The sequence below is a fragment of the Oncorhynchus mykiss genome, chromosome 9 (genome assembly GCF_057628025.1).
Source record: "Oncorhynchus mykiss isolate SJ-2025 chromosome 9, ASM5762802v1, whole genome shotgun sequence".
NCBI lineage: Eukaryota > Metazoa > Chordata > Actinopteri > Salmoniformes > Salmonidae > Oncorhynchus > Oncorhynchus mykiss.
Genome location: NC_143030.1, coordinates 56,982,679 through 57,007,071, shown reverse-complemented (window position 1 = coordinate 57,007,071; position 24,393 = coordinate 56,982,679). Strand labels below are relative to the sequence as shown.

Below are 24,393 nucleotides of genomic sequence, written 5' to 3'. Positions count from 1 at the left end.
CGCAAATAAAGATTCAAAAGGTTATTTATTCTAAGGGAATTTTTTTTTTTTTTTTTAAATGGAGGGTAGTGTGTACCTGCCTTTTCCAAAGTGAATTCAACATGAAAGGTAAAATGGTAAGATAGAGGTGAAAATAATGAAATACTGCTTCAAGTGAACTGCAAAATGTTTTAAAGTTTCACAGTATAGACAATCAAATGGTCCCCTGCCCTATTTGCATGCACTTAGAAAGACAGAGAATATTTTTCTCGCATATTGCATGGCTAATGTACTGCTTATATTAGACTGAAATGGAAATATCAACTGAAATGGATCTTAAACCATTGGCTTGCTAGGTGCTTCAATGAGGAGACGTGCATCCTGATACCGGAAGCGGCGGGATACGTGATGGTGCTGCAGCCCGAGGAGCCCAAGATCAGCCTGAGTGGCATCGACCACTTTGCCCGCGGCGCTGCAGAGTTTGAGAGCCCTGAGGGCGTGACTCTGTTCCCCGAGCTGCGTATCGTCAGCACCATCACCCGCGAGGTTGAGGCTGAAACCGAGCCAGAGGCCACAGAGGGGGCAGAGGATGACCCCACAGGTACTAAGACGTACCACCCTACTGTAGATCATACCTCCATACTTTAAATAGGTCCACCTTAATCTAGATCTGGGGTAGGCAACTAGATTCAGCAGGGGGCTTATTTTTGTTGGAGTGAATTGTCGGTCGGGGACGTAAAATATTGATAATTTGTACACTGTAAATTGACCACAACTACTGTAAGTATAGTATAGTTTTTTTGAAATACAATAATTTCATACCTCGAATACATTGAGACACGATGACATCTTTTTATTTTATTTGTGTGAATACTTAGTTGGGAACAGATTTCCTCAATTAAGGAAATGTTTTGCTATTTTTTTTTTTATATATATATATTTTTTTATACCCAAAACTAAAATGTGAAAAAATGTAATAACTTGGGGGAGCCAAAACAAACCAAAAAAAAAGCACTCTGTAGATTGTACCTCCTTACTGTAGATCGTGTACCACCTTACAGTTAAGAAATGTTTCTAAACCTTTAAGGTTTTTCAACCAGCAAGCTATGGTCCCTCTTCTTTGAAGTATCCCCTTAGATTCAAACCAGCTCTTGAGAACTGACAAACTGTCAGTCAGCCAACCATCTCAGGGACCTGTTGGTATCATCCCAGGGACCTTTGGCGGTCTACAGATCAGAGGTTGGCTGTAGATACAGTGCCTTCGGAAAGTATTCAAATCTTGACATTTTTCACAATTTTTTACATTACAGCCGTATTCTAAAATGGATTAAATAAAAAGGAGGGAGGCTGAGAGAGATGTGGAAAGAGGAGAAAGAGAATGAAAGAAATGGAGGGGGAGCGATCTAGAGATTGACAGAGACAAAGTGCCCTTGTGGAAAAACAAGCCATATGGGAAAACTTCCCCGAACAACACACCAGTCATTCACAGACAATACCACAGCCAAGATCATGGTTCAGGGCATTTCATTTGAACTCAGTGGTTCTTCTTCCCTACAATTGCAGAGACTGGGCAGATCCCAATTGCTTTCAATCGGAAATATTGGTTCAGGCAGACATGGATGCTCATTTTAGATGCCCTTGTGTCCATAAGGGCAAATCTGGAGGAGACCCCAATGCACTGGGATTAATTGTACTGGCTGAATTGAATTGGGTTGATATTGGCCAGATCCTGGTATATATCCCAGTGGAAACAAGTAGATAACACACAGAGGATTAGGCCACCAGTGGCAAGCTGTGGGAGGGAGGAGGAGGGAGCTGTGGAAGGGGGGAGGAGGAGGGAGGGGTTGTTTACTACACAAGCTTTATGGGAGGGGTTATTTGACCAGCCACGACATCTGTTCATCTATTTGGTCTGATAAAGAACAAGGCAGGGAGTGCTAGGGAGAAGAGAGAAAAAATAGAAACAGAAGAGGGAGAGCGAGAGAGATGTGGAAAGGGGAGAAAGAGAATGCAATAAAGGGAGGGCGAGCGATCTAGAGATTGAGAGAGACAAAGTGCCCTTGTGTAAAACAAGCCATATGGGAAAACAGGGCTTAGAGGTCTACTACCGCTGTTACCTACCAGCTCTGCTGTTCTCATTACCTCTGGTTGATAAACAATGTACAGGACATCATGGGCTGGTTTCCCAGACACAGATTAAGCCTTGTCCTGGACTGAAAAGCTCCAAAGTTACCTTTTTATTTTCCTGATATTAAGCAGGTGGTTTCTTTGAAATTACTATTATCCATTGTTACCACATAGTTTCTTAGTAAATACCACCTGTAAAATAAAGTGTAACCAGCATCGTCAGTGGAGAATGTCCATTGAAAGTATGTTTAGTCTAGGACAAGGCTTAATCTAATTCTGGGGGACAAGCCCCAATAGCTCTGTTAAGAAGCTCACATTTTAACAGCGACAATATTCTCTCAAAATTCAAAGGGCTTTATTGGCATGGAAAATGTTACCACATACAGTGGGGCAAAAAAAGTATTTAGTCAGCCACCAATTGTGCAAGTTCTCCCACTTAAAAATATGAGAGAGGCCTGTAATTTTCATCATAGGTACACTTCAACTATGACAGACAAAATGAGAAAAAAAATCCAGAAAATCACATTGTAGGATTTTTATTTTAGGATAATTTATTTGCAAATTATGGTGGAAAATAAGTGTTTGGTCACCTACAAACAAACAAGATTTCTGGCTCTCACAGACCTGTAACTTGTTCTTTAAGAGGCTCCTCTGTCCTCCACTCGTTACCTGTATTAATGGCACCTGTTTGAACTTGTTATCAGTATAAAAGACACCTGTCCACAACCTCAAACAGTCACACTCCAAACTCCACTATGGCCAAGACCAAAGAGCTGTCAAAGGACACCAGAAACAAAATTGTAGACCTGCACCAGGCTGGGAAGACTGAATCTGCAATAGGTAAGCAGCTTGGTTTGAAGAAATCAACTGTGGGAGCAATTATTAGGAAATGGAAGACATACAAGACCACTGATAATCTCCCTCGATCTGGGGCTCCACGCAAGATCTCACCCCATGGGGTCAAAATGATCACAAGAACGGTGAGCATCCCATAACCACACGGGGGGACCTATTGAATGACCTGCAGAGAGCTGGGACCAACGTAACAAAGCCTACCATCAGTAACACACTACGCCGCCAGGGACTCAAATCCTGCAGTGCCGGACGTGTCCCCCTGCTTAAGCCAGTACATGTCCAGGCCCGTCTGAAGTTTGCTAGAGAGCATTTGGATGATCCAGAAGAAGATTGGGAGAAATTCATATGGTCAGATGAAACCAAAATATAACTTTTTGGTAAAAACTCAACTCGTCGTGTTTGGAGGACAAAGAATGCTGAGTTGCATCCAAAGAACACCATACCTACTGTGAAGCATGGGGGTGGAAACATCATGTTTTGGGGCTGTTTTTCTGCAAAGGGACCAGGACGACTGATCCGTGTAAAGGAACGAATGAATGGGGCCATGTATCGTGAGATTTTGAGTGAAAACCTCCTTCCATCAGCAAGGGCATTGAAGATTAAACGTGGCTGGGTCTTTCAGCATGACAATGATCCCAAACACACCGCCCGGGCAACGAAGGAGTGGCTTCGTAAGAAGCATTTCAAGGATTTTTTTTTTTCTCATTTTGTCTGTCAGTTGAAGTTAGATGAACTATGATGAAAAATACACGCCTCTCTCTTCTTTTTAAGTGGGAGAACTTGCACAATTGGTGGCTGACTAAATACTTTTTTGCCCCACTGTACATACATTTCCACAGCAAACATACAGATAAAAAAAAAAAATCTATCTTCTTCCCCCCTCTTTTCTCAGTTCAAGAGACGGTAGTGTCGGAGGAGATCATGCACAACCTGGACACATGTGAGGTGACGGCGCTGGGCGATGAGCTGGACGGAGAGCATGAGACCTTGGAGGTGGACCAGGCCCAGGTCCAGCAGCGCGGCCTGGAGATGACCTCCTCCAACCTGGGTCTCGTCCTGACAGGTTAGTCTAGGTTGGCTAGACTAGGCTGTTTGGCTATGGTAGACTAGACTAGGCTAGACTTTTTCCCCCATAATGCATAAAAAAACATATCCTTCATCAACCCTCCTGTCTGCTATGTGCTAACAATGAGTGCCGGACCTGCCTTTAGCTACATTTTCCCTAACTAAATCTGTACTTGACAAGCCTCCTCTCCATGTCCCAGGCGTCAACACCATGGCCAACTATGAGCAGGTCCTGCACCTGATTCGCTACAAGAACTGGCACACAGAGGCTCTCTTTGACAGGAAGTTCAAGCTGTTCTGCTCCGAACTCAACGGCCGATACATCAGCAACGACTTCAAGGTCGAGGTATGACTGAGCGTTTACTGTTTATACCTCACCCATACAGCAACTGCTGTCACTTCTTCGGTATAGAGACTGATGTAAAATAATCCCTAGTCACTGTGTTAGGGATATTAACCCTTTTATGTCATAAACAATTATGAACAACAATTGGTGAAGTGAACAAGAATATGTAACAATGTTTAAAAAAAAAAAAACAATGGAAAAGCTTCAGTAACACTTTGATTCTGTGGTCTGTCTGTAACTCTGGACGTTTTCTCTCTCGCTTTTTTTTTTTTGTGCATGCATGTGCCTACCCCCAGGTCAGTGTGATCCACACAGCCAACCCCATGGACCATGCTAATAATGCCATGGTGCAGCCCAATTTCATCAACCCAGTGCACCACGCCTCTGTGGACCTGTCCGGACACAACCTGGTCAACGCTCACCAGGCTTCAGGTAAAACCACTAATGCTAACCCGACTCATTAGCCTGTCTGTGCAAGTGAGGTGAGCGTGTGAATAATGGTATACATGAAAAGATTTAAGTAAATATTTAAACCACTAGTAAAAAAAAATACTGAACAACCTTAGTAGAACATGTTTGCCTTTTGGTATAATGGTTCTGGAATGACAGTCACAGGGACCACAGAGCCCTGGTCAGGGTGTACCCCCTTAACCAAATTGGTGTCAGTGTCAGGAGTAGGATACCACCATTGAAAGCCTGTCCCGGCTGAGTTTTAGGCACAGTTAATTTCTGAGGCATGGTTCTGCTATTTTTTATAATGAATGTGTTAACTGAAATATATAGCAGTCTACTAAAGTAATCAGACTTATTCTTACTATAATGAACTGCTTCAGCAACTATTCAGCTTTAATTTGACATTTAACACATCTCCCACTACCATACAAATATTTTTAGACAGCTGAAGCAAGCGCACACATTTTCTTGTTTAGTCATATTTATCTTACCCTAGAAGTGTTTACTTTGCAGGCTAACAAACATCTATTGAGATGCAATGTTAACTTGAAGTATCGACAAAACAAGTTTTGCAGTCACATAACCAAAAAGGAAGGCTACATACAGCAGATCATTTTTCCTAAAATTACTTTTTGTGATTCGCAAATGAAACGTTTGATTCACATGATTCAATTCACCGCGATTTAATTAACAGTATCCCAGTCTTTGCAATGGAGAAGTGAGTTGACTTTTGTCAAAAATAGATTAAAATAATCGATTCACATGAATCAAATAAATCATTAAAAAAATGTAAAACCAAAAAAATATTTAATGTGAGGCGGGGCATCCGTTAAACAGTAAATCAACTTTGTTAGGCATTAGCTTTAGCATAATTAGCCTCTTTGGGCTAGCTACCAATATGTATCATAAGCACTACACAAGCCTTCTATTTAATCAAAACTGCAAAATTGGGTGTGCTGTGCCAACAGTCTGTCTCAGTCCACACTGAGGTATACACAGCTTGAATTCAAATAAATATAGATTTATTTTGTATTTATTTAATTACCCCAAACCTCCCTTTTCCCTGTATGTGGTGAATGCGGTTTTGTGGCAACCCGAAATGGCCTCGACACTGCTTTGGAATGAATAGTAATCCATAGATTTAGAATACCAGAAACACTAAAACTCTTGTCTATTTATTTCTATGATACACCTATCTTAGATTGGACAATTCCAGATCCCCCATTTCCTCCCACAATACTTGCTGTAGATTATTTTACTCATCTCTTGTTAAAATTAATCCTAACCTCATAATCAAACAGCTAATCTGTTAAATGTTTTGCTCTGGAATAAATAAATAAATCCCTCTTGGTCAGACCGGGGCGAGCTTTCCCCATAGATTTACGTAAATTAACCAAAAGTAGGGCACATTAAATATTTATCGGTTGCCTGGTTTTTTGTTTGGAGATTACATTTGAGTGCCGTCGGTCCTTCCGCGACATCTGGACGGCCAGGAATCTGAGCACAACCTTTATTTATGTTGTATTTTTTTGAGGGTTGTAATCTCCAGTGCTGAGAGTGCTTAATAAACCATGTAGCCTACATGACCGGGCTAGTACATACTTGTGTACTCATGGCCAGATAAGAGTAGAGAAGGTTGGCAGAGGACACTCAAAATCTAAGAGGAGATGTACATTGTTATTAGCCAGTTGTAGTCTGACGTAACTGCTAAAGTCAGGAAGAGTAGTCGCACAACCTGGCTCCAATGTATCGTAACACCCTACTAAAACCCCATCAAGACTGTGAGATTACACCAGGGCCATTTATTTATCAAGCATCTCAAAGTTGGAGTGCTGATCTAGGATGTCTGTAATAATCAGATTCATTATGATTTTAAAAGGTAAAACTGATCGTAGATCAGCACTCCTACACTGTGACACTTAGTAAATGGATCCAGGTCCAACGGTCCTCCATTATGATCACACAATGTGACAGCGCAACAAAATACCAAAAGTGTGTGTGTGTGTGTGTGTGTGTGTGTGTGTGTGTGTGTGTGTGTGTGTGTGTGTATAAAAGTGGCTTTTGATTCTTTACAATGTGTAGATCCTTTTCTTCTTTCAACCTAACAATGATGAAATCCCCATACAGTTTTTCTATCAGAAAATCTCTTTATTTTACAATATAAAATACATGAATACAGGCATAAACATAATGGTACATTACATTTAGCAGAAACAGAATACCAAGATGCTGAGTTGAATTGTAGTGTACAAACATCAACAACTGCATAAAAACAGTTAAACTACACACTAAATATCTGAGCTCATGACCAGTTGATGAGGGGGTCCTCATATTTTATAATACAATTGATATACTTGGTGAAAGAGGGGGGGCAGGGAAACCTGATTTAGTTGCTACTACTCTTGTAACCGACGCTGGGAGACTGGTTGAATTGTCATAGAGATGGACTTGAGGGAATCACTGTTACTTTTCCAGTTGTACCAGGTGGAAACATGGCTGTGTCACATACCCCCACATATAGACACCATTTGGGTTGGCAAAATGGCAGGCATTGTATCAAAATCCACCCATCAAGGTTACCACACAACTTGAAGAATGTCCATCTTGGTCAAAGTGGAAACTGAGTTTAGTAAAATACTACATACATCTTCTCAAGCTGACAGTCCCTGAAATCGGGCAATAGAATTACTTAAAAAAAATATATGTATGTTTACATGACTTATTTTATTGATTTTCCACCGTTTTTATGTCAGCCATCCAGACCTTCCTAAGACCATGTAAAGGTCCTCTGTCGAATAAACTTGCATTTGCCTCCCTCTGGTGGTCGGCTGCATCATTACACTGATTTATATTGCTTCAATGCAATGTTACCTCAAAGGGGCGGTCCTTAGAAAAACATTTATCCAGCTCGACTTCTTCATGGCATAGCAATCGCTGATTTTGTCTCGAGCAGGTGGATACATTACTTTCATAGCTCTATGATAAGGAATGTGACATACACACTTCCTTAAACCTAAAATAAGTGAAGAAGTAATTTTATGTTGAAGTCACAATTGCATATGCTCAGAATTAGGGATGCACGGATATGACATTTTTGGCTGATACCTATATCTGATATTTTCTTTGCCAAAAAAAACAATACCGATTTAAAAAAATGTTGCAGCCTTTTTAAGCATTCTAGTACAGTTAAATAGTTGAAACACACACTGACCAAAAAGTTATTTTGTTGGCATTTACGTATATCCCCATTACCAGTAAAACATAATCAAAACCTCTATTTCACTTACTTGCTGTGCTGTTTCGTTGTTCATTTGTTCAGTCGTTTCATTCTCAACCAGGATTTCATCATACGCAGCAGTGAAGTTTCAGCGCTGTCTGTCCGTGGCCTTTCTTCCTCGGTGGGCACTGTCACTGTGTCTGATTTCATCTTGTCCAGCTGTGTCTGTAACATTTCATGTAAACTCTGTTTCTTGTCTGCATGGAAGTAGCGGATCTTGTACCTAGCATCTAGCCTGGTGGCATCACAGTAAAGAGGCTCAGAGAGAATGCCACCGCATCGCTTGTTCACAGACTAGTAGAATACTTTTCCAAGCATTTTTGTTGAGCAGGCGTTTCAATGCCATGACCGGGTATCTCGTCTGCTACAGACGCAGTTGAGCTTATTTCTAGAGTCAGTTGTTCAAATGGAGCTTGTTTTCATTTCATTTCATGTTTCCAAGTTTCAAAAATGCCATTGAAATGGCAGCAGCAGTATGAGAACTAGCACATTCTTGAGCATGTAATACGGCTTTCCTCAGTACGAAATCCTCGTCGACCCACTGTGCTGTCAGACTCCTAATGCTCATGGGGTTTACATCGCTGGTCCAAATGTCAGTCGTGAAGCTAATAGCGGTGACGCCCATTCCCAGTGGGTCAGAAGTTTACATACACTCATTTAGTATTTGGTAGCATTGCCTTTAAATGGTTTAACTTTGGCCAAACGTTTTGGGTAGCGTTCCACAAGCTTCCCACAATAAGTTGGGTGAATATTGGCCGATTCCTCCTGACAGAGCTGGTGTAACTGAGTCAGGTTTGTAGGCCTCCTTGCTCGCATATGCTTTTTCAGTTCCGCCCACAAATTTTCTATAGGATTGAGGTCAGGGCTTTGTGATGGCCACTCCAATACCTTGATTTTGTTGTCCTTAATCCATTTTGCCACAACTTTGGAAGTATGCTTGGGGTCATTGTCCATTTCGAAGACCCATTTGCGACCAAGCTTTAACTTCCTGACTGATGTCTTGAGATGTTGCTTCAATATATCCACATAATTTTCTATTTTGTGAAGTGCACCAGTTCCTCCTGCAGCAAAGCACCCCCACAACATGATGCTGCCACCCCCATACTTACCGGTTGGGATGGTGTTCTTCGGCTTGCAAGCATCCCCCTTTTTCCTCCAAACATAATGATGGTCATTATAGCCAAACAGTTCTATTTTTGTTTCATCAGACCAGAGGACATTTCTCCAAAAAAGTACGATCTTTGTCCCCATGTGCAGTTGCAAACCGTAGTCTGGCTTTTTTATGGCGGTTTTGGAGCAGTGGTTTCTTCCTTGCTGAGCGGCCTTTCAGGTTATGTCGATATAGGACAGGTTTTACTCTGGATATAGATACTTTTGTACCTGTTTCCTCCACCATCTTCACAAGGTCCTTTGCTGTTGTTCTGGGATTGATTTGCATCTTTCGCAACAAGTACAATCATCTCTAGGAGACAGAACACGTCTCCTTCCTGAGCGGTAAGACGGCTGCGTAGTCCCATGGGGTTTATACTTGCGTACTATTGTTTGTACAGATGAACGTGGTACCTTCAGGCGTTTGGAAATTGCTCCCAAGGATGAACCAGACTTGTGGTCTACAAATCTTTTTCTGAGGTCTTGGCTGATTTTCTTTTGATTTTCCCATGATGTCAAGCAAAGTTTGAAGGTAGGCCTTGAAATACATCCACAGGTACACCACCAATTGACTCAAATGATGTCAATTAGCCTTATCAGAAGCTTCTAAAGCCATGACATCGTTTTCTGGATTTTTCCAAGTTGTTTAAAGGCACTGTCAACTTAGTGTATATACACTTCTGACCCACAGGAATTGTGAAACAGTGAAATAATCTGTCTGTAAACAATTGTTGGAAAACTGATTTGTGTCATGCACAAAGTAGATGTCCTAACCGACTTGCCAAAACTATAGTTTGTTAACGAGAAATTTGTGGAGTGGTTGAAAAATGAGTTTTAATGACTCCAACGTAAGTGTATGTAAACGTCCGACTTCAACTGTATGTTTGGTAAAGTAATAAAGAAGGTGAAATAATTGGGGTACATGTTCCTAAAACAGATTACACCTATACTGACCAAAAATATAAACGCAACATGAAACATGAGACCAACACTTTACACGAGCTGAAATAAAAGATCCCAGAAATGTTACATATGCACAAAAAGCTTATTTCTCAATTTTGTGCACAAATTTGTTTACATGCCTTTTAGTGAGCATTTCTTTGCTAAAGTAATACATCAACCTGACAGCTGTGGCATATCAAGAAACTGATTAAACAGCATGATCATTACACAGGTGCACCTTGTGTTGGGGGCTATAATAGGCCACTCTAAAATGTGCAGTTTTGCCACAGATATCTAAAGTTTTGAAGGAGCGTGTAGTTGGCATGCTGACTGCAGAAATGTCCACCAGAGCTGTTGCCAGAGAATTGAAGGTTAATTTCTCTAGCAAAAGCCGCCAACAACGTCTTTTTAGAGAATTTGGCAGTACGTCCAACCGGCTTCACGACCGCAGACTACATGTAACCACACCAGCCCAGGACCTCCACCTGCGGGATCGCCTGAGACCAGCCACCCGGACAGCTAATGAACCTGAGGAGTATTTCTAATTTGTATTTTTTTAATGTTGAGAATAAGTCATTCTGATTGGATGGGCCTGGCTCCCCCAATGGGTGGGCCTATGGATGTGCCCCTGACCAGTCATGTGAAATCCATAGATTAGGGCCTAATGAATTGATTTCACTGATTTATTTCCTTATATGAACTGTAACTTGGTAAAATTGTTGCATGTTGCGTTTTATATTTTTGTTCAGTGTAGTCTGATGCAGTTTTAGTAAGCAAATGAAACGTGACCTGTGGAACGTGTGGGGGAAAAATCGAACTTTCCAAAAACAACCATCCCATTAAACCCAACAACTCTCGCCAACTCTTCTATCCATGCACCATAAATCAAATCAATATTTATTTCACCTTCATTTAACTTGGCAAGTCAGTTAAGAACAAATTCTTATGTACAACGACGGCCTACCCTGGCCAAACCCGGACGACGCTGGACCAATTGTGCGCCGCCCTATGGGACTCCCAATCATGGCCGGTTGTGATACAGCCTGCTTATTTAAAGTGAATTTAAATTCACAAATTCACAACACTCTTCACAGTAAAAGAGAGAGCTAAAACAAGCAGGAAGAATAAAATGGATAAATATGGGAACATAAAACAAACAACAACAATACAAAGACATTGATTAAAAGACAGAGCTAAATAACAGTAAAGTAATTGATTAAAGGACAGGCTAAAAAGGTGGGGTATCAAATTTGATTTTAAAACCTCAACTGTACCTTTTTTTTTTTTTTAATCCGGTGATAAATGAGCTGAAAAGGAGACTAGAGTAGGACTTTAAGTCTTACCCAGCCCTAGAAGTGAATATAGTTTGTGTGTGTGCGTGCATACGTGTGTGTGTGTGAGAGCTTGCATGCGTACATTTGTCCTAATACACACTCTGTGTGTGTTGTACTCAGTGGTCCCCAGCGCCGCCACCATCGTCATTGTGGTGTGTGTCAGCTTCCTGGTGTTCATGATCATCCTGGGCGTGTTCCGGATCCGGTCAGCCCACCAGCGCACCATGAGGGACACAGAGGGCGGCAAGGAGAATGAGATGGACTGGGATGACTCGGCCCTCACCATCACAGTCAACCCCATGGAGGTAATATCATATAAATCATTTAGCAGACACCTTTTTATCCAATAGTAGTACAAAAAATTATATAGTATTGTGTGCGTTTTTTATCCAAAGCAACATGCAGTTGTGTGCTGGAATCGAACCCACGATCCTGACGTTGCATGCACAATGCTCTACCAACTGAGAACAACAGAGATGGAGCAATCGATCATTCAAAAACAAATAGACCACACGGGCACACTGTAATGCTCCAAAAAGGTTTCCTTCTGGTCAAAGCCTTGCACTGAAATAGCAAATCCTCAGTTGAAACAATAACAAAGTGGGCACCCCGTCTCCGGATGGGTCCGGAGAAATGTAACCACTCTCAAATGCTTAGACAGAGCAATGGATGCAAGGACTGACAATACATGGTCTCAAACGTATCATTTTAACTACACTGAACAAAAATATAAAAGCAACATGTAAAAAAATAAATAATCACATGTTCTATACGCACAAAAAGCTTATTTCTCTCAAATTTTTGGCACATATTTGTTTACATCCCTGTTAATGAGCATTTCTCCTTTGCCAAGATAATCCATCCACCTAAAAGGTGTGGCATATCAAGAAGCTGACTAAATGGCATGATCATTACACAGGTGCACCTTGTGCTGCAAAATGTGCAGTTTTGTCACACAACACAATGCCACAAATGTCTCAAGTTTTGAGGGAGCATGCAATTGGCATACTGACTGCATTAATGTCCACCAGAGCTGTTGCCAGAGAATTTAATGTTCATTTCTCTACCACAAAGCACCTCCAATGTTGTTTTAGAGAATTTGGCAGTACGTCCAACCGGTCTCACAACCGCAGACCACGTGTATGGCGTCGTGTGGGCGAGCTGTTTGCTGATGTCAACGTTGTGAACAGAGTGCCCCTTGGTGGCGGTGGGGTTATTGTATGGGCAGGCATAAACTACGGACAACAAACACAATTGCATTATATTGATGGCAATTTGCATGCACAGAGATACCGTGACAAGATCCTGTCACCCATTGACATGTCACCCATTGAGCGTGTTTGGGATGCTCTTGATCAATGTGCACGACAGCATGTTCGAGTTCCCGCCAATATATATCAACTTTGCCATTGAAGAGGAGTGGGACAACATTCCACAGGCCACAATCAACAGCGTGATCAACTCTATGCGGAGGAGATGTGTCACGCTGCTTGAGGCAAATGGTGGTCACACCAGATACTGACTGGTTTTCTGACCCAAGCCCCTACCTTGTTTTTTTAAAGGTACTTGTGACCAACAGATGCATATCTGTATTTCCAATCATGTGAAATCCATAGATTAGGGCCTAATGAATGTATTTCAATTGAATGATTTCCTTACATGAACTGTAACGCAGTAAAAAAAAAAAAAAATTGTTGCATGTGCATTTATTTTTGTTTGGTACAGTGCCTTGCGAAAGTATTCGGCCCCCTTGAACTTTGCAACCTTTTGCCACATTTCAGGCTTCAAACATAAAGATATAAAACTGTATTTTTTTGTGAAGAATCAACAAGTGGGACACAATCATGAAGTGGAACGACATTTATTGGATATTTCAAACTTTTTTAACAAATCAAAAACTGAAAAATTGGGCGTGCAAAATTATTCAGCCCCTTTACTTTCAGTGCAACAAACTCTCTCCAGAAGTTCAGTGAGGATCTCTGAATGATCCAATGTTGACCTAAATGACTAATGATGATAAATACAATCCACCTGTGTGTAATCAAGTCTCCGTATAAATGCACCTGCACTGTGATAGTCTCAGAGGTCCGTTAAAAGCGCAGAGAGCATCATGAAGAACAAGGCACACTCCAGGCAGGTCCGAGATACTGTTGTGAAGCCGGATTTGGATACAAAAAGATTTTCCAAGCTTTAAACATCCCAAGGAGCACTGCAAGCGATAATATTGAAATGGAAGGAGTATCAGACCACTGCAAATCTACCAAGACCTGGCCGTCCCTCTAAACTTTCAGCTCATACAAGGAGAAGACTGATCAGAGATGCAGCCAAGAGGCCCATGATCACTCTGGATGAACTGCAGAGATCTACAGCTGAGGTGGGAGACTCTGTCCATAGGACAACAATCAGTCGTATATTGCACAAATCTGGCCTTTATGGAAGAGTGGCAAGAAGAAAGCCATTTCTTAAAGATATCCATAAAAAGTGTCGTTTAAAGTTTGCCACAAGCCACCTGGGAGACACACCAAACATGTGGAAAAAGGTGCTCTGGTCAGATGAAACCAAAATTGAACTTTTTGGCAACAATGCAAAACGTTATGTTTGGCTTAAAAGCAACACAGCTGAACACACCATCCCCACTGTCAAACATGGTGGTTGTGGCAGCATCATGGTTTGGGCCTGGTTTTATTCAGCAGGGACAGGGAAGATGGTTAAAATTGATGGGAAGATGGATGGAGCCAAATACAGGACCATTCTGGAAGAAAACCTGATGGAGTCTGCAAAAGACCTGAGACTGGGACAGAGATTTGTCTTCCAACAAGACAATGATCCAAAACATAAAGCAAAATCTACAATGGAATGGTTCAAAAATAAACATATCCAGGTGTTAGAATGGCCAAGTCAAAGTCCAGACCTGAATCCAATTGAGAATCTGTGGAAAGAACTGAAAACTGCTGTTCACAAATGCTCTCCATCCAACCTCACTGAGCTCGAGCTGTTTTGCAAGGAGGAATGGAAAAAAATGTCAGTCTCTCGATGTGCAAAACTGATAGAGACATACCCCAAGCGACTTACAGCTGTAATCGCAGCAAAAAGTGGCGCTACAAAGTATTAACTTAAGGGGGCTGAATAATTTTGCACGCACAATTTTTCAGTTTTTGATTTGTTAAAAAAGTTTGAAATATCCAATAAATGTCGTTCCACTTCATGATTGTGTCCCACTTGTTGTAGATTCTTCACAAAAAAATACAGTTTTATATCTTTATGTTTGAAGCCTGAAATGTGGCAAAAGGTCGCAAAGTTCAAGGGGGCCGAATACTTTCGCAAGGCACTGTATATGTTTTGAGGCTATACAGTGTTTAAATGTACAATGGTTACAAAGATCGGAGTAAAACAAGCATATATTTTGGGTTCTGATTGGGTGTGACAGTTGAACTAAGCTCATAAGTTACTCATTGATTCTTGAAAAAAAAAAACTATAATTTATATGTCCAAAATTGGTATAGCAACTGCAGATTGCCCCTTTTTAAAGGGATAGTTTTGTTATTTTTACACATGTATATATTTGTTTCCATGTCTGTAGACTGCTTTCAAGGTTTGGAAATAATTATTAAATGAATATGTAAAAATGCTGAACTATCCCTTTAGCAACAACAATGGGTGTATTCAACAGCCAGAGGTGGAAAAAGTACAAAATTGTCATACTTGAGTGAAAGTAAAGATAACTTAATATGAAATGACTTGAGTAAAAATGAGTCACCCAGTAAAATACTACTTGAGTAAAATACTAAAAGTATCAGATTTTAAATGTATTTAATTTCAGTGGTGGAAAAAGTACTCATCAAATTCCTTATATTTAGCAAACCAGATGGCACACTTTCCTTTTTTTTATTACTTTTTTTGACAGCTAGGGGCAACTCCAACACTCAGACATAATTTACAAAGGAAGCATTTATGTTTAGTGAGTCCACCAGATCGGAGGCAGTAGGGATGACCAGGGGACGTTCTCTTAATAAGTGTGTGAATTGGACCTTTTTCCTGTAATGCTAAGCATTCAAATTATAACTAGTACTTTAGGGTGTCAGGGAAAATGTATGGAGTAAAAAGTACATAATTTTCTTTTAGAATGTAGTGATGTAAAAGAGGTAAAAAATATAAATAGTAAAGTACAGATACCCCCAAAAATGATTTAAGTAGTATTTTTACTTAAGTACTTTACATCACTGTGCAAAGCTGTCACCAAGGCGAAGGGTGGCTACTTTGAAGAATATAAAATATATTTTAATATGTTTAACACATTTTTGGTTACTACATGATTCCATATGTGTCATTTCATAGTTTTGATGTCTTCACTATTATTCTACAATGTAGAAAATAGAAAAATAAAGAAAAACACTTGAATGAGTAGGTGTCCAAACTTTTGACGGGTTGTGTGTGTGTGTGTGTGTGTGTGTGTGCGTGTGTGTGCGTGTGTGTGGAAATAATAAAGGCAACACAGGAAAAAAAGAGGAAGCTATAAAAAGGGTCAGTGCCAATACCAAACGTACAATGTGCAGGGATACTGGAGTATTTGAGGTAGATATTTACATGTGGATGGGGATTAGGTTTAAGTGACTGGGTATTAAGATAAATAATAATAGTTAGCAGCATAAGTGTTGGTAACAGCCTACGCAGCTGCTGATCGGGTTCCTCCACTTCCTTCAGATCTTTCTCATAATCATTTAATAATGTGAAAGACTGACCCTCTCTCTCTCCCTCTTTCCTCTGGTAGACTTATGAGGACCAGCACAGCAGTGAGGAGGAGGAAGAAGAAGAGGAGGAGAGCGAGGAAGGTGAGGAGGAAGATGACATCACAAGTGCTGAGTCGGAGAGCAGCGAGGATGAGGAGGCCGGAGAGCCAGAGGACCAGCAGGGTGCCAGCAGACAGCAGCAGCTGGAGTGGGACGACTCCACACTCACCTACTAACAGACACACACACATACACACACTCATACATTTTTACATGCACATGCAAACACACACTTATTACACACACAAGCAACACACACACTCATATACACATACACACCACAGGAAGTTGGTGCCACATTAATTGGGGAGAACGGGCTCGTGGTAATGACTGGAGCAGGCGTGGAATGGTATCAAATACATCAAACACATGGTTTCCAGGTGTTTGATGCCATTCCATTTGCTCCGTTCCTGCCATTTATTATGAGCCGTTCTACCCTCAGCAGCCTCCTGTGATACACACACTTCTCTCACACACTCATATACATACTCTAACACACATGACTCATAGAGTTTCTCATCCTCACTACCCCTCCTAAACAGTGGAGGCACACCCTTACAAATTCCTTACCGAGGAGCCATGATGTAAAAACAAAACACAAATCCCCCTTAAAAGCGATATATTGTCAAGGTTTCCCTGTCGTCATCTTAGTGGTGGTACTCAGTGTAGTATAGTAATCACCGGATCGCTGATTTCTTACTTTTTTAATTTTGAATGTTTTATTCCCGGGAAGACTTGGCCAACATTTGCATTTTGTTTTGAGCTACCGTGAGGAAACAACCTTGCACTTTTGTTTAGTTCTTTACTGATGTAAGGCTTTCAAAATGGATAATGATTTTTTTAAATGTATATTCCTTGCACATCTGTTTTAGATTTGTTTGCCGCTAAACGAGAGAAGCTTTGACTTTTTTTTTCTTTCTTTGTGCTTGAGTTGTAGTCCGGAGAGTGAAACGAGATTACGTTTCAGACACGTAGACCGCATATTTACATTTTTCTCCTTTTAGTGCATGAGGATATTTGAACAAGTCATATGTGTAGATGAATAAATTGCTTTTTAATATTTTGTAAATATGAAGAAACCATGTAATTAGTCAGTGTGTTAGTGAAGGCCTAAACAAATGGGTCCAATATCTAAAAAGGCGCAGTACGTCGTGTAGAATATTTGTGTCACTAAGGCTATAGCATGTTGCACATTTTTTGGCAAAGCTCTTCCGTCATACTTGTACAAAATGTCCGCTTCAAGAAGAGCAACCCAGACCCAGAACTGTACACAAAGGTTTCTATGGCAAAATGTTGCTCATTTTGTCTTTTCATTTGCAAGGAGGTAGTTATTTCTTTGCTTAGTGGGGACAGGACTGGTCGGTTTTGCTTTCGGCTCCTCACATGCCACACTCCTCACATGCTATATACATAAGGGCGGGAGGTAGCCTAGCGGTTAGAGCATTGGGCCAGTAACTGAAAGGTAGCTAGTTCGAATCCCCGAGCCGACAAGTTGATAAATCTGTCAATGTGCCCTTGAGCAAGACGCATAATAATTGCTCCAGGGTCGCTGTTGACAATGTCAGACCATGGCCGAGACCCCACTCTCCGACGGTGTCTCAGGGAGAGTTGGGATATGCAAAAAAACACATTTCCAATTCACGTGTGAAATAGGACAAATATAAGCACCCACCAAATTATGATTATTTCTTTGCTTGACTTGCACAGGTGGCAATGCTGTACTCAAGGCGACAATGTATTTAATTCCCATTCTCGTCTGTTATTGTACAGAAGGTAATTTGAGGTCAAGATGATCACGTTCAGTAAACCACAGTCCGATGTAGCTTAAGGTACTGAGAAAACAGCCAGCTTCTGCAGTTCCGCAATGAATTCACAATGAGATATATTAGATATATTAGATATATTTCTGCTAGCACATTAGGACCAGCAGAGAATTACACTCCATCTGCAGCTTTAAAAAGCCCTTCCATATTCCAGTCCTGCCGTTGCATCAAAAATATTAGAACAAAAATACAAACGAATCTCAGCATACAGACGGACCTGAGGCGTATGGTTCGTCTAGCTTTAGGAGGGCTCAATTCAATAGCACGGCTGCTGTCGTTCTTTGGAAGAGAAATGAAATGCGAGAACATTTTGTCTGCTTCATTGCAAAAAAACATATATTTTTTAAGGATTATTTTCATGGCATGGCTATTTAACCTGAAATAATATATTAGATGCATTTTTAAACGGTTTTCTCATTACAGTTGAGCGTAGTCTCACTGCAGTTGTTTTACTTATTTGAAGGATATTGAAACCTTCAAATAAGTCATAACAAATACGAATAAATATGTGACTGCTGATAGATTGTTGTGATATGAGAACTCTTTAAAATGTAGTCTTCTTTGTCCTTGTTTGAATCTTTAAAATGAAATGTTTTTTTGCAGTAGACCACTAGATTTTATTGTACATGGAACTGTACTGTAGAGTTGTTCTAAGATATTTGTTTACATTTGGTAAACTTGTTTTCCCTCTGGTATTAGTATAAAACTTATACAATGAATTGAAAAGATGTCAGATGTTAACCTCTATATTTCCTCTCAAAAATCACTGCTTATTCATCTCAATACCTTCAAAAACCCCATGTGGTAAAGGATTTGTAACCCTCAAACAGGTTAACGTTATTCCACCGTTTTAGGAATCCAAATGAATTATGTACATTCTGCAAAACTTTCATAAGTATGTTTTATGGCATGACTTTGGGAATTTTAGTCAAACTTAAAAGTAAAGTGAGCAAAGGTGAGTGAGGCATGACAAAGTTGGAAAACTGTTGGAAAGGTTTATAAAGGAAGTCTTATACTTTGCATGTTAATCTATTTTTAGAGGCCAAATACATAATGGCTCAAGTAACACAAGTGTACCATTTTATGCTTTGCAAGTTTCATATAAAGTCATTTTTGGAGACCGTTCCAAGTAACTTTTGAGGGTTTGAGCAAAACCATATGTCTGGAGTCGCTCAATCACATTTCTGTTAGGCCCAATGTATTTATTATTTTTGGTCAACTGTCGAAATGTGGTGAACAGTCTCCCCTTCAAAATGACTAGGGCCCAATAAGGGGGTCAGGTTCGAGCTGGCCCAAGTTGGGAGTGCCTTTTGCCGATCACAGCGCATTAACACAACTAACAAAACACTCATCCACGCTCTTTTTAGTTGTGGCAACTTTTATTTTGTAACTATTTAATGCTAGATTTCTTACAGAGCTGGGGGAAGTGATTTTATTTAATTTTGTAGTAATAATAGTCCACTGCTAGTTTTATTAAAAGTTAATGTTTTACATAGGTGTCATGTGTCTATGTTTATGTGTAGCAAAAGTAGGACCATATTGTATCCTCTATAGATATTGTACTGAATCATCATATTGAGGAAATCCACTTCTAAAAATATGTACAATATTAAAATGCTCTAGGCAGCATATGTGGGTATAAAGTTACCTATTTGTGTATAGTGAACGGTAATTTTGAACAGTGTATTATTGCCTGATTTGCAGACAAAGTTGTTGAGGGCAGCATGAAATTCACCAGAACAAGAGTATAATCTTATTCTCTCAATTTCTCACGCTCATTTTGTCACAGTCCATTGTCAATTTAACATTCTCATCTCCCTTTTAAACATTTTCTTTATTTATTGAAAAGTACAAATCAAACATACTACTGAACAGCCACCATTCCAAGGGGCCAGAGTTTACAACTGTTTGTGCCAGTCAGTGGAGCTTGGGCCTCAAGTCAAGTTCTGTGATACTTTTGATCAGCCCCTTGGACATTTTCCTTTCCATTGAATGAATGTCGCTGTCCATCCAGCAGACATATGAGCTTTGGGATTCAATGGGTGTTTACGTTGCATGAATCACTTCTAATGAAAACAACAATTTTCTGTATATTACATGTGGAACTGTGAGATTTGAGTGGGAGAGGGGACATGTATACTACTGATTCTCGGATTGTTTTCACAAGTCCACACCACTCAAACATTTTTGGTTTATTTTTTATCTTTGCTCAAAAATGGAAGGTGACAATGTTTTCAGAACTGTTGAACGCTTCCTTTTGTGCTTGTTGGGGCTGCTCTCACTTTTCTACCAATTGAAAGGCAAATTGTAGTGAAGTTGATGCTTGCTCGTGAACAAAATAAAGGATGAGAGAGTACAAATGTGTCTGGATTATGTTCTGTTCTATATTATGAGTTCACACTTTTAAGACTGGTGTCATTCTCTGTACTTGGTCTGCTGTATCTGCCCTTGCCTTTTTACTAAAGTGTGCACTTGCACACCGCCGCATGGTGGAAACATTCTCTAGCCAATGATTACACCAATACAATGGTTCTACATAAGAGGAAGTGTGCAAGTACACATGGAGAAGGATGCAGCCTGGCTAATTTTGAACTCTGTGAAACTATGACTGCCGCTTCAGCCATGTGGAGTAATGAGTAGGATTCTACATGCAAAAGTGATTACTTTTGATAAATGCTTTCTGCCTTCCCAATTATACTTTAATTCTAACTTACATTTCATGGAAAATAAATACACCATGCTCCATTCTTGACAATATGACCGAGCGGCGCAGATTACCGGTCCGTTCGAGCAAGGCATGCCTCCCCCACCGGCTTCGCTAGTTCAAATCCACTAAGTTATAAGACTGTCAGGGGAGTCAGAGCACTGGTGTTGCTTATAAATAGGAATGTTTGATCATGGTGCCCCCTGGTGCTGGAAGAACAGAACTAGTGTATAGAATAATGGCAATGCGTTTTAACCACAACACTACTATATTTAATAAGACAGAAGATTGAGAAATTTAACTTTATATTAGGAATACAAAAATCATAGAGAAACTTATACCACTTATGACTACATTTTTAGAAAGTATTTTGTCAGACATCAAACACACTACACATCCAAAATGATGCATGTAAACTGACTTGACATTTTCGGGCTCCTCTCAATTAAGAATCAGAGCTGGTTCAAGTTGGTGTGTTATGCAATCACATTTAAGCCCAGCATTGCATATTTAACACTGCAATGATTCATTTATTTATTTTGACATGAACAATAATTTAATCCAAGAGCTAAAACAAAATGATTTAGCCATGAAGACAATCTGTATGAAAACTGAATTTAAAGCCTTCAAAATGTCTGAGCCACACTTAACAAAAAGGATGACCGATGGACTGTTCAAATTATAAATAGACTACTCTAGTACCAAATGCATACCAAGTTTTACAATCATCAGAAGAAAAAAAAAAAGTGTACAAAAGGTTAACTTTACTCTTTAAAAGCAAGTACGGTCTAAGTGCATGATTGATTTACATTATCAATATTATGGCACTGTTATTGGGTGGAAACACTTGATGTTAAACAACATAGACATTGCACAACACCTGATTATCCTCTATACCTTGGTTTTCTCCACACCAGAACTAGCTAAAGCCATTATCTTGTCTTCTGATCCTGAAAAGTGAGATGCTGGTTAAGTACAGTAGTTTACATTGTTGAGGTTGGATCTCATGGTATAGTAACACGTAAAAAAAATAAGAAGTGCAGTGGAGTTAAAGCTCACCGAGGTCTGCAGTGATTTTTTCAAATTGGCTGAGAGTTGCGGTCACATTTTCAGCCAGAAAAGTCTCGTCTTCGACTGTAAGCTGCAGGAAGAACAAAGAGAAATGAAAAGAGTGAAACTGAGAAAAGACCATTAATCCACACCATAGTCATAAGACCCCTGTTATAGTATTTCACTAAAATGAAATGACAGTTAATGACTGTCATATATAGCATACAATTTATTGAACTCCAGATGGTTACATTTTGTATGTTATACCAATTACCATTCCATCATAGCAGATTTTCAAAATATTCAATGCCACTTTCTCTTACAGTATTCATCACAAGTTTAAGCTATATGAAGAAGGGATCACAGTACACTGGTACAACGGGCCTTTTACCTTCTCGCCCAGTTTTCTCAAGGCAGTGAGGATCTCCACCTTCTGCTGAGTGTACACATCCCTCGAAAGTTTTCCCACCATGACATCACGGTCCATCTACAGAAAATTTCACACCATTCGGCTAAACTTTCAGGGGCAGTTTCCCAGTCACAGATTAATCTTAGTCCTGGATTAAAAAGCTATTTCAATAGAGATTCTCAATTGACCATGCTTTTTAGTCCACGACTAATATGTGTCCCTCAAAGCATTCCATGAACTGAACAGGTTTTAGAATGTAAAGCTTACTTTTGATATTAAATGTATCAAATAATGTACAAACAATAATGTACATAAAATACATAGATGAACAGTGCTTCCGACAAACCTCTGCTAATCTGGTTCTCAACTGCCCCGGTTGCTTCTTGGCAAACATTCGGATCACCTCGGGGGTCTTGAAAGCTTGGCTGATGGCAGCCTGGATTGCCTAATGAAGAAAAGGACAGTTCTCCCATGTCATGCATCATGACAACATTATGGTTTGTCATTACCCGTTATAATATTATGTCACTCTTATGATATGACAGTGTATGGCCCATAGAGATACATTAGATCAGGGGTGTCAAACTCATTTCCTGTATGGTAGTGTCTGTGGGTTTTCGCTCCTTCCTTGTACTTGATTGATAATTGATTATTTAGGAACTGCCATCACCTAGTTGTCTTGGTCTTAATTGGACACACATTTAAAGGAATTAACAAAAAACAGCAGACACTCAAACCTCCATGGAATGAGTTTGATTTCCTTTAAGTATATTATTTATATTCATAATATTCTATTTAATTTTAATATCTGGTCATCCAAAGTCCCTACCAGTTGCATTCCTCCAAGCTCATCCACCAGTGTCATGTTGCCTGTCACCATCTTCTTCAGAGACTCATTGAACTCATTCAACTGCTCCAGGGTTTCCTTCTTGGTCTCCTCATACTCCTCCTCTTCTAGGTCTTCTCTAGAATAAACAGAGAGCCCTGGTAATGGAGGAACAAAATCTATGGGTGTACAGAGATGTGCTCTAAATTCCATTAATACTACATGTATCACTTTGTGGAATCATAGAAATAGAATGAATATAATGACTCATTCTAATTCTGTGAGTGGAACATCCACTCTAGACATATGTGGTCTAAGTTCCATGCTACATCCCTTAGTGGAATCTTATAAATATAATACACTGAATTAATTCTAGTTCTGTGTGTGGAACATCCAGACAACCCACATTATGTTCACAGTTAGGAATGACTGATGATGAGAGTACCTGCACTCTTCCAAATCTTGGAGCTGTTGCATCAATCTGTCCAGTTGCTCCTCCATGTTTTGTTTTAGTTTCCCAGTTTCTGATTTGCCACGAGAAGCCATGCTTCCACCCTGCAAATATCATATTTAGTGAGTAAATAGTTCAATTTCATGTATCACTTGTGGATTAACTACCTAGCTACAAACACAATGGAGCGGTCTATCCTTTGACATGAAGAATAACATTCGCTATTAGCTAGCTACTATAGTTAGCTACCTTGTTCCCACTGGCCGCCAGATTCATCTGACTGAGACAGTTTTTTTGTGCGTGTAGTAGTCTAGCCTGTGGCTATAGTTGTCTAGCTGCTGGCTTGAAAAAATTAAATAAGTAATCCTCACCTGATCGTTAGAAAAATATAACTCGCCTCAACACAATCAATTTAGGAAAGAGGTGAACATATATTTGAATACTTCTCCATGAAATGTGTTACAAAATACTGTCAAAAAACATTGGGGAGTGTGGGAGTTGTGAACGTAGCTCTTGTTTGTGGTCATGGATAGAAGGGATCCAGCATTTGTCAGAATTGACTTTTCGTAGCCGGTTTATGAGAAATTACGTAGCCTATTAAATGTCGAAGGTTATGAGAATTTGGTTAAAGTTAGAAAATTGTTAGGATTAGCTAAAATGCAACAACAAAAAATGATTTACGTACATCTGACAAAAGCTGAATCCCACCTAGACTTGACTCTTATTCCGTGGGTGCGGCCTTGTCCTTTCCGGTTATTTTTTGTCCAATCATATGTCTCTATTTTAATCCTCTCCAATCAAAGACCGATTAGTAAT

The 24,393-nt window shown here is 40.0% G+C and overlaps 2 protein-coding genes across 7 annotated transcripts in view; one reads left to right on the top strand and one right to left on the bottom strand.

Moving 5' to 3' along the window:
• The window catches only part of clstn1 (calsyntenin 1), a 65,694-nt gene extending 45,197 nt beyond the window's left edge, over window positions 1–20,497 (top strand). For all 4 annotated transcript variants that reach the window (XM_021616124.3, XM_021616122.3, XM_021616123.3 and 1 more), the window contains 6 exons: window positions 336–580; window positions 3,854–4,024; window positions 4,227–4,372; window positions 4,669–4,804; window positions 11,648–11,832; window positions 16,296–20,497. In XM_021616124.3, coding sequence (XP_021471799.1) covers window positions 336–580; window positions 3,854–4,024; window positions 4,227–4,372; window positions 4,669–4,804; window positions 11,648–11,832; window positions 16,296–16,490 — 1,078 coding nt within the window. In that variant the 3' untranslated portion in view covers window positions 16,491–20,497. The remainder of the gene's footprint in view (window positions 1–335; window positions 581–3,853; window positions 4,025–4,226; window positions 4,373–4,668; window positions 4,805–11,647; window positions 11,833–16,295) is intronic.
• Window positions 20,498–21,090: 593 nt separating this feature from the next.
• lzic (leucine zipper and CTNNBIP1 domain containing) lies at window positions 21,091–24,375 on the bottom strand. Of its 3 annotated transcripts, none has more exons than XM_021616133.3 (7): window positions 24,263–24,375; window positions 23,572–23,681; window positions 23,130–23,265; window positions 22,647–22,745; window positions 22,283–22,378; window positions 21,901–21,982; window positions 21,091–21,791 (listed from the first exon to the last, which is right to left on the bottom strand). In XM_021616133.3, exons 2-7 carry the CDS (start codon window positions 23,670–23,672, stop codon window positions 21,733–21,735), a joined length of 573 nt encoding a protein of 190 aa, XP_021471808.1. In that variant the 5' UTR covers window positions 23,673–23,681; window positions 24,263–24,375; the 3' UTR covers window positions 21,091–21,732. The 3 variants fall into 3 exon arrangements, with proteins under 3 accessions (XP_021471808.1, XP_021471807.1, XP_021471806.1); XM_021616132.3 differs by having other exon boundaries at window positions 23,949–24,332; XM_021616131.3 differs by having other exon boundaries at window positions 23,827–24,328.
• Window positions 24,376–24,393: the final 18 nt, after the last annotated feature.

What these genes read in the sequence shown, in the direction of transcription:
- lzic (XM_021616131.3), bottom strand. Translation starts at nt 23,853, where the DNA reads ATGAATCTGGCGGCCAGTGGGAACAAG. An exon ending in AGCTTGGAGGAATGCAACTG is followed by an intron (nt 22,746 to 23,129) that starts GTAGGGACTTTG and finishes TTTCTTCATTAG; the next exon opens with GCAATCCAGGCTGCCATCAG. An exon ending in TGAGAAAACTGGGCGAGAAG is followed by an intron (nt 21,983 to 22,282) that starts GTAAAAGGCCCG and finishes TTCTTCCTGCAG; the next exon opens with CTTACAGTCGAAGACGAGAC.